Below are 10443 nucleotides of genomic sequence, written 5' to 3' on the forward strand. Positions count from 1 at the left end.
GCCCGCGCCGGGTTGGGCGCGGACCGCCCCCGAGGGGAAACCCGCCTCCAGCCGAGAGAGGCTGGTGCTGGGCTGCTGCTCTGTTTGCTGCTGCTGCTGCCGGTGTTGTTGTTTGTTTGCCTTATTATACATATATGTACTAGTAAAGAACTGTTATTGCTATTCCCATATCTTTGCCTGAAAGCCCCTTACTTTCAAAGTTATAATAATTCAGAGGGAAGGGGGCCATATTCTCCATTCCAAGGGAGGTTCCCACCTCCCTTGGCAGACATCTGTCTTGCAAACCAAGAGGGTAAGTTCTTATGCAGGTGCAAAAGATGATACTTTCTACATGAAGACATTAGGCTTGGGATAGCTCTTACCTTGCAGCATTTCCCTTCCCCTACTCCCCAAGATACCACATTTAATTTGCTACCCTAAAGAATACTGGAGCTTCAACCTGAACAGCAAGGGACAGAGGAAACTTTGACTATTTGAAGACAATTCTACCACTACTCATTAGTGTTGCAAGTCATGCTTGCTTCATTCAAGGACTTAAAAACTGGAAATTAATACGAACTCTCAAGCAGTTACAAATTCACTAGCTATCTTCTTTTACGTATCTACCTAGAAATGAAAGACACACCAAATCTCAAAGCCTTTAAGTCAGTATAAGAATGTCTGTGTACATCACTTATTCTCCTGGATTTAGTTATTTGCAGTACACTTACAATCCTTCCCCTATAAGAACACTGGTGGGAATGCAGAAAGAGGGGAAAAAACAGAATGGAATTCTATTTTTTCTTTAAATATGGCTGACCCATACTCTCAGTGACAGCTGCATGAAGTCTGGGGCTTGCCTTCAGTGGATGCAGACTCATTAGGAAATCCCACCAAAGGACAGCACTGCAACACACAATACATCAGTAGGCAAGCAGTAGAGTACCTTAAGAACACAGAAAAGGTTACATTGAGCACATGGGAATAAATCCAGTGCAGGCTGAACTTCAATACAAGTCACACACCTGTGTAGCAAATGGAAAACACAGAACTTGGAACACCTTTACAGTCTAACCAGCCATACCAAGGAGACCATCACAAAAGACCAACGTTGCATAAACAAGCCTTTGTGGGAAAGCAAAGGGCAGGATAAGGCAGGGAAATGTTTTAAAGAAAGACAAAGGTGCAACCAGTTTCTTTATAGCTACACTTTCTTCATATCTGCTCTGCGTTAGAGATGGACTGAGTCTTTTGGACAGGAGCCTTCAGGTAAACTCTAGAGCAGTCTTTTCTAACACAGCATTTGACCACCAACTCCCAGGGATGCTGTTAGTGCAAAGATGCTTGGAGAGAACTACTTCCACTCTCAGAAATAAATGTCTTGGCTACATCAGCTCAAGGCTGAGAGGTTTCATTTTCCAACATGTGCATTCTATAGCATCCCATCCCAAAAAAAAAATCATCTGGAAACTTTGGCGAAGGCCCTTGTGACACACTTCTACAAACATGCCAAGTCAACATGCAATAGCCTGCAAGTCTCAGGACAATCTCTGTGCACAAACATTATGCTTCTCACTCACACTGCAAATTGAAATAGAAAATATTTCTCAGCATCATTTCAATGGCTTTCAAATCTGTGCAAAATTCAAATTTATCATCTTTCAACTGGATTGTTAAGCCCTCTGTCCAGCACAGAAGAGCTTTTTCTGGGTATCATAAAAAATAAGCAGCACTTCCTACAGGACTGAGAAATTTTCTCTTAACTGCATTTTCCAAATACACATCAGCTAGATGCCCTCACATGGAGAAAGCTATGTATCACTTCAGAGAGTAACTACTACCATTTAATGGTTAGACTCAATGAACTTTGAGGTCTTTTGCAACCTTAACAATCCTATGATTCTACACTACAACTTATTCAGGCCCTCGCTGGCTTGTTAAGTGGTATTTCTACATGCTGAGGAGTTTAGGTCTACTGAATCAAAAAAGAGAAGCCAGACTTAGGTTGTTGCCAGTGACTGGGTTTTTAACACGTGTAATAAAGAGTTTAACTGTGCATGAAGCAAATACAGCTACACATGAAAGTTAGTTAACATGATCCAAACAGAGAGCTTGGTGAGCTTAAACTCCATCAGTGATCCCCCAACACCATCAAGGGAGTTAAGACAATATCATTACTTACGTTGAGTGTGAGGTTAGTTTTCAAACGTGTGGCAAGCGCCCCAAACCCAGACAGAGGCACAGTTGGGTGGCTTACCCTGTGTCATAACTAATTATAAAGAGTCCCAGGCAGCAAATCCTAGTTGAAACAATAGTTCAGCACCTTCTTAAATACCTGTCATATCTAAGCTACATCAAATTAAACCAAGCCATACCAGTCTCCACCTGTCTAATCAAAAGAGGGTTCCACCTTCTGCAGAAGGACATCAGCTTTTTCCAAGTGCATTTGAAAATATCCAAAAGTCATGCAGCCAGGCAACAGATCTACATTAGTGAGCCACGACAAGGGTACAACTTAACAGCTTGGTTTGGCCTCAGCCTAATCATAGGCACATGGCTTCTAATCAGGCTGGCACATTGGCTCACATCTGTCTGCAAAAGACTGTGAGGACATATGCCACAATCCATCATAAATTATAGATTAGGGCATTAGCCAAGCTACCATACTGAGCAAAGCTAGATGACTTACTGAAACTGTCTTTGTAGAGCAATACATTAATTTGGGGGGTTGATCTTGCAATTCCCCATGCTCAAAAGAAGCTCACCCTTTATATATAAAAAGGAGAATGAAAAAAAAAAATAACCAAAGAGAAGACAGAAGCCAAAATATATAACCTGTTACTTTTTCCCTGCATATATTAAACTATCTCACTCAAGTCAGCTACGAAAATATTCCAAGCTGGAACCTAAAATTTTTCTCAGCAGTTTCTGAGGAACAGCACATCCCAACTTAAAGCATCACTGCTGCTAAAGCCGTCCTCGCTCACACCCTGAACAAGCCAGCTGACAGCACACTGCATCATCTTGACTTCCTAACTCTACTTAGTACCTCCTTAGGGACACTGCAGTGACATTCAGCAGCAGCTACAAAAAAAAAGAATTGTTTCTCATATTGCACAGGAGAGAAGCTTGGAAGTTATTCATCTGGTCAAGATTCATGTCATCAGTAATTAAACATTAGAACTCTTCTTTCTGGCAAAGATGTGCCTAACTTCCCTTTGCGTCTCCACCTACTAGCCCTCTCTAAAAACCATCAAGAGCTTGCAGAGCCTCAATAAGGATGCCAATTTATCAATTTGTTGTTGAGAGCAGCATCCTTTCCTATGGTTAACTCTTCCCCCTCAAGGAGCTGTCTGCCAGTGTAGATAAGAGAGCTTTCTCAGCTGCATGCAGAAGAGCCACAAAATAATAACTCTATCCAGGACCTGTATAAGCTTAATGCTGTGTGGAAGTTACCTTGTTAAAAAAGTCACAGAGCAGCAGCGTAAAGAGAAGTCATCATCTTAATTACATCAAAGCCAAATGATTTACTTTCTTAGAGAAAGGATTAGCTACACTGGATTTTGTGTTCTTAATCTATGTAAACAGATCTGAACTTTTTAATAATCATCATCTCACACTTGCTGAAAGCAAGAAACTTCTTTGTTTTTCTCAAAAACACTTTAATGCAAACTGTAACACAAGTGTCATCTCTTTGGCAGCTAATCCATCCTATAAAAGTTATTCACATGCAGCTCACCAGGGAATTACAAGGTCAACTGAATACATCGTCAGTCTTTTTGTTTACTGTAGTTTCCCTCCACCCCTTACACTAAACACACTAATTTATCTACTTATATCAGGTATATCACTAACTGGAGATTATTCACCTCCAGAAACAAACCAACTCACACACAGAGATTATTTCTCAGTTTATGCTCAAGTAAACTTGCACCTGAGGAGTTATTCCCATGTCTGTGCAAGTCTATCTTTGGAAATCAATAGCCAAGGTGTGTATTGGTCTGGGGTCACCAAATCACAGTCAGATTTGCACAACTCTGCAGTTCTGCATCTGTTCAGGACACATCCTAAAAGGGCAGCCAAGAGCCTGAGCAAAGTAGAGCACACAGGGCTCTGGTTACACCCTCCTGCCCTGGCAGCCTTGGATATCGGTTGCAGCCAAACAAATACCAACTCAGCCTTAAAGTCACTCCACATTATGCCGTGGGCACACAGACTCCTGGACCCCTTCAGCACAGACTAAGAAGCTGTAAACATGGTTTGCTCTTCTTACCCCTCTAATTCCTTTGCTGCTTCCTTAATATGTATATAACATAGAGAGCAGAAAGGAGCAAACAGATTTTCAGCCACTTCCACAAAAAGCATGTCATTTCACAAGTATTCAAAATACTTAATTACCATAATCCTCACACAATTCACAGAAACCACAGTTGTTAGTTTTTTCACAGTAATTATACACAGCAATTGATAAGCAGTGCTCTCCATGTGCATCTAAGAGACACGGTTTTCTAACCTTAAACACACCAGTCTTGAAGAGACCTTGTGATGTTTAGCATGAGTAACAGTGGTATGCCAATACATGGAAAGTAAGGACAAAACCGAATACAGCACGAGTTTAAGCGAAGCTGGAAGCAGGGCCTCCATGTGCATCTAAGAGACACGGTTTTCTAACCTTAAACACACCAGTCTTGAAGAGACCTTGTGATGTTTAGCATGAGTAACAGTGGTATGCCAATACATGGAAAGTAAGGACAAAACCGAATACAGCACGAGTTTAAGCGAAGCTGGAATTCACATTCAGGGCCACAGGTAACAGAGGAGACCCTGAACGGTGGCACACAAGTTACTGTTGTTTTCTGCATGTACTTAGCAGAAAAACTGCTGCACTCTGAACTCATCAAACAAAGAGTTTCATTAGCAAAAGCACTTTTTATTTTTGAGAGATAGCAAAAATTACACTAAGCTGTCTCAATTTACTTTCATCCTTGTCACTCAGCTAAAGATCTGTTATAAAGACAGTAGTTACAGTCATTATAAGAAAAACAAGTCACAATGAAAGCTGATGGACTTGGATTTTTGGTGGGGGGATGGTCTTGAACCACACAGGTTTCACACAGCTGTTACAAACAGAACTTGTGATTGTCAAACTTGTCTAACAATCTCAATGTTCTAGTTGAACATAATTTCTTTTCCTGTATGAATCGCTGATAATATTGAGTGGTTTAGAGAGATGCCATTTCTTACTTGTAGACATCTGGCTGAATTTCACTGCAGCTTAGTAGTGGCATCACTTTCCAAAGTCTAGTACTCGTTACCTTGGCTCCTAGTTCCTGCAGCACAGATATTCATATCAAGCAGGGCTGCACGAAGACTCTGGGTTCTTTGGAGACTTACTTGTGTTAGTTATCCACCCCGAGAAATGCTGGTCAGAGCTCAGCATTACCACACATTTTCTCTCCACCACAAAGCATTTGGAGCAGCTCATCTACATGTTTTGTCTCTGTAATCTTGTGTCAACCCACTGGGACTATTTAGAAAGCTACACATTCTTAGTACAACGATGCTTTTATTAAATCCAAACCTTATTATTATACATAAAACCCTCAGATTAAAACAGATTAATTTGAATAGTTTGAACCATATCATTTTCTTTAAAAATAGCATATTAAAAAGATTCAGAGACTGCCAAAACATCTAAACATATTTCAAGACTTGTTTAAAATGACTGCAGACCTTTTGTGTCATTTAACCCCCGACAAAAATGAACTCAGTTACTGTGTCATTCCATTTTAACTTCATCCTATCAAAAGTAGTTCTTACCACTAGCAAAGATCTTTGAACCACCACCCAAATTTGCTGTTTTCTTGGCATCACTGTCACAGCAATGTATTCCAGAGGCTGTGAGAGTCAGCAGGACTATCAGCTGCCTGAAGTTAAACAATATCACTTAGTACATTTTCTGAATTACCCAATAATTACAACAAAATGTTTTTCTACCTGTGACACACAAAACTCAGTGACAACAAAATTCCCAAGACTCTAATTTTTAAAAAAGCTTTCCAGAACAAGTTTTCTGAAGTCATCTCTCAGATTCACCACTGCAAAGTAAAGACATCTTTGGGAATTAGTGTGTACCCAACAAAAAGCGAATATATGTATTTAACTTTAAAGTACACTCTAGTTGTTAGTCTACATGGTGGCATTTTATTCACTGAGCAACATTAGCTCTTGTTGCTGTACAAGATGAGTGCCTAACAAAGTGGTGTGTAATATATAGCATTGAAACAAAGGGATATAAATTCCAGAGCTTCATAAAAAAAGTCCATTATTCACATGTTGTCAGGAAGACATCCTACTTCAAAGTACGTGAGAAAACGGATGAGACGTGTGTGCTTTGAGTATCTGATGGATAACAAGTGGGGAGAATGATAGTTACAGTATATTCACACTATCCAGCCCTCTAAGACAAGCTCATTCTTTGTTTCCAAAGTGGGCAACTCACTTCCTTAATAAATACAGTTAAACCAAAGAAAGCTTATATTTACAGGACTACTTCAAGAACAAGTTTTCTGTTTCTACCATACGCTCTTGACATTAAAGAGGGCCACTTGTCACTAACTGTCCGTTTTCCTTCCACTGCTGCAACACTTGATCTCTGAGATCCACTTGTGCAGCCTGGCAAGCGGCACACCAAAAATCAGGGGTGTTGACAGCATAGTCCTTCTGGAAATGCACAAACCTATATTAGATTGCTTCCCTTAGCTCAGAGAAGTGGGCACTAGGCTTAGTCTTTGCATTCCACATTGTGCCACTCTCCTCCCAAAATCAAGACTTAACACAAACATTGACCAAATTCCATGCCAAAACACACACCAACCTAATTTCTTATGGCTAGTCATGTCCATATGAAGAGACCTGCAAAAAAAATGTAGGTTTTTTTTTTTAGTCAGAGCAGGGCATTTTAACAAAGACACTGCCTCTTTGAACTTCCAAAAGTTTTTTAATAGCTTCGCTGCTACAAAGAGACAAAGCCCTTGTCAGCTGCCATTCAGAATTCAGTAACTTTACTCCTCAGGAGCCTTTACATAGATGCACATCCCTCTGTTATGTTTCTCTATCACAAAGACTTCCATCCTCACCAAAACACCAAACTTACTCCAAGCTTACTGGTTTTCTTCAGAATTTAGTTCTCATCACAACTTCCTCTCAAAGGAGGAAGGGTAGGGAAAAACTTGCTTCCACAACTTAAGGTATGTTCTTCCAATTTGCTAATAAAGACCACCCATGAAGTACCCTGGCAGTGAGATTGGTTCCTTCCCAATATGAACCTCTTAGATCATTTCAGTTTGAATAATTCTGCAGACAGACTTTTCAATAATCTTCCATTAAACTTCCACATAACAAAAATGTATGCCGAACTGGGACCTCCCAGCACCCTCCAGTGAGTCACTCACATTCAAAAATGGGCACCGTAAAGATTTGACATTGTACACGCAGTTTTTCCTAATAGCCAGTACTAAAATTTGTGCAGTACTGAACATCCTTAATCTCAAATTGAGTATTGAGTATCTATGGGGCTGGCTGCCAGCTCAGATGCTCTGCCCTTCTCCTACAGCCTCTTTACTCCAGCAGCTGATTGATTGTGCCTGCTTCCTTTGATTTGTTCTTGGTTGCTTTCTTGATTTCTCCTCATCACTCTTCCTGAACAGCCACTCTATGCTTCACTAATCAATCTGTCATTTTTTTACTGTATATGGTATTGGGAGTAAATGGTAAAGAATTTTTTCCAAATTCCCCATCAGTTGTTGTTTTGGCTTGACAGGTACACAGAAGATTTTATTTTCACCACCACCACCCTTCAGACCTCTTCTGTTTGTCAGTGCAAGCAGCCACCTTTCACTTGAAGAAAATATCACAACTTGGGCATGGCATTCTTGGATCATCACCAATTCCATCACACCTGGAGCTTCACTTGTTCCCTCCAGAATCTCATTCAGGCTGTACCTGTTGCACTCCATATTTCCCAACAAACGGAGCAAAAGTTTTCATCAGTAAGAATATTTAAATTCTAATTCTTCTGTATTTCAGCTCAAAAAGACAGCTTTTAGACACATGATACCTTCAAAATGGGTCAACATTTAAGAGAAATAAAGTTTGAAGCAGATGCAGTTAACAGTCACATTAATACACATATTTCTTTTAATTGTACTAATTTGTGGGAACATGGAAGCATTTCAGCAGTCCAACCTTCCAGAAGTTCACTATTACACATGGCTTACTTATAACAAATACATCAAAGAAAGAGTGACTACAGATATTTTCTCCTGAATGTACAGTATAACAAAACCAAGTAGCAGAGCAGGGTTTCAGCACAATTTTTGCCTTCCAGCATTTTTTTGCAGTGTACTGGGTACTAACAGAAAGAATGTAAGAGCAGCTACAAGGAAATAAATTCACCACTGCCATGATTCAATACCCACATATTAGACACCGACATTTTGCTTCTGTGAAGTGTAACAGCAATCACAACGTAAATCCACACCTTGTCATTTTCAGCAGCCCAAGTAATACAACATCTGTGAATTTCAGTGCTTTACAGAGAATCTGAGAGTAGCTGGAATTAAAAATTCTAGTTTGGGCTAGAAGGGATAGTCTCCCAGTTAAACCACATGACATACTGTATATTCCCACGTACCACAGGCCTCCAAAATCAACTTGCGAGAAGTCAGGTAATCTTTTTTATTTTTATGCAGCCTTTGTTTTCTAGATGGACAGGCTTTCCAGTGTTGCAAGATATAAATGACCTACCCAAATGGTAGAAAGAGGTTTATGGGTACTGATATAATACAGCTACTCAGCAGGGCTGAAGAGCTCAGCAAACTCTTGACATATTTTCACTTCAAAAGTTATTCCAGATGCTTTTAGGAGTAGACAGTAGCAATAGCTGCTTTTGACAAGGACATCTGAAAATCTGTGAGCTCCTCTAGATTGTGCTAAAATAAGTGTTACAGCCTTCCTATTTTATTAAAAACAGCTGATTAGCTCCAGGCCTCATTTCACCTGGATTATCACCATAAAGACCGTGTTCACCTGCAGCCACAAGATCACTCTACACACCTCTTCACCCAGGCCAGTATTCACTATTAATGATAACAAAAGGGTCAGAAAATTAGTCCTATATCTGCAGAGTCAGGAAGCACTTTAGGTCTCATAGTTAGATAGTCCTTCAAAAAAACACAGGCTTCAGCCAAGTAGGATAGCAAGACAGGAACAGAAAGAGGAGGAGGAAACCAGCTCAGAAGTCATCCCTATTCCTCCACAACCTTGTGTGCATGAAAGGGAACTAGACAAAGAACAAGGCACAGTTACAGAATTACTTGCAGAGTAGAGAAGTCTGTAAGCAAATAGGATTCACATTTTTGGTCAGTTCTCACTGCAAGTATTTAGACAACTCTGCTGGTGATCACAACCATGATAAGGCTGCATACGCTAAGGAAATGGGAGTTAATCCAAGACAGACTGATGCTCCTGCCCAAGAAAGCAGGCAGGACCAAAGGTAAGGAGGCTTCAAACCCCATCTTCTCCAGTTTCTGGATTTTTAGAAAACAACACAGCTCGCACACTTCCCCTCTGCTTTTGGGTCACCTGCAACACTGTTTTGCCCAGATTTCCCATATAATTATGCTCAGTAAGTTTCAAAGACAAAGTTCTTTAGGCATGGCTGACTGCTAGAGTATCTGGAAAGTAAGACTCATGCAGAGAAGAGCAATTTTACACACTTAAGGGTTAGTGACTCCATCTGGGGATACTGGCAGAGTGCTGGGACACCAGTGAGGCTTTAAGAAATTTTGCTAGGGTTTTTTCCCCCCCATCCCAATTTTAGGCTATCACTGTTCATAACAACATGGGCTCTAAGTCTTAGCCTTCCTAAAAGTAACTTCAGAGTGAGAAAACAGAGTGGTCTATATCTTAAGACTCCCCCACTTTACTTACCATCACTTTCGCTCTTGCTTTTTAAGTCTTCCATCCATGTCGGAATAGTTTTCAATGCAACATAATCCCCCAAGTACTCTTTGCGTCTTTCTTCCAAGGTCATCTTCAGCAAACGCTCTGTTTAGGGGAAAGAGAAATAAGAGAAGTTTTGCAAGCTCTCACACGTTGTTGCACATGAGCCACGTAGTGACCAGTGCAGTGCCCTTGACGAACGAAATGCCACCTGAGAGGAGCAAGCATGAGTGATCCAGTGAGTTACAACAGGAGCTAAACAAGATGCATCTGTACAGCTGCATGCACCTATTTCTGGATATCCCAGTTCTGCAAAGTTAACACCTCTTCCCCACACTCTGGGCTGTCCAGGCTTCTTCCCCACATCACTACTGTGCTGTTTCTTCCTGCCACTTTAATTCCTGTATCAGAGAACAGCAACTTTAGTAGGGAATTGTTGTTTTATAGGGAGTTTTCAGG

At 40.6% G+C, this 10443-nt stretch overlaps 1 protein-coding gene across 7 annotated transcripts in view; it reads right to left on the reverse strand.

The window, feature by feature from the left end:
* The window catches only part of MACROD2 (MACRO domain containing 2), an 888200-nt gene extending 878084 nt beyond the window's left edge, over window positions 1–10116 (reverse strand). For 6 of the 7 annotated variants that reach the window (XM_017745241.1, XM_017745240.1, XM_017745237.1 and 3 more), the window contains exon 1: window positions 9973–10116. In XM_017745241.1, coding sequence (XP_017600730.1) covers window positions 9973–10075 — 103 coding nt within the window. In that variant the 5' untranslated portion in view covers window positions 10076–10116. The remainder of the gene's footprint in view (window positions 1–9972) is intronic. The other variant, XM_017745239.1, reaches the window with a different exon arrangement.
* Between the last annotated feature and the right edge of the window lie 327 nt (window positions 10117–10443).

The sequence above is a fragment of the Corvus brachyrhynchos genome, unplaced genomic scaffold (assembly GCF_000691975.1).
Source record: "Corvus brachyrhynchos isolate BGI_N302 unplaced genomic scaffold, ASM69197v1 scaffold69, whole genome shotgun sequence".
Classification (NCBI taxonomy): Eukaryota; Metazoa; Chordata; class Aves; order Passeriformes; family Corvidae; genus Corvus; species Corvus brachyrhynchos.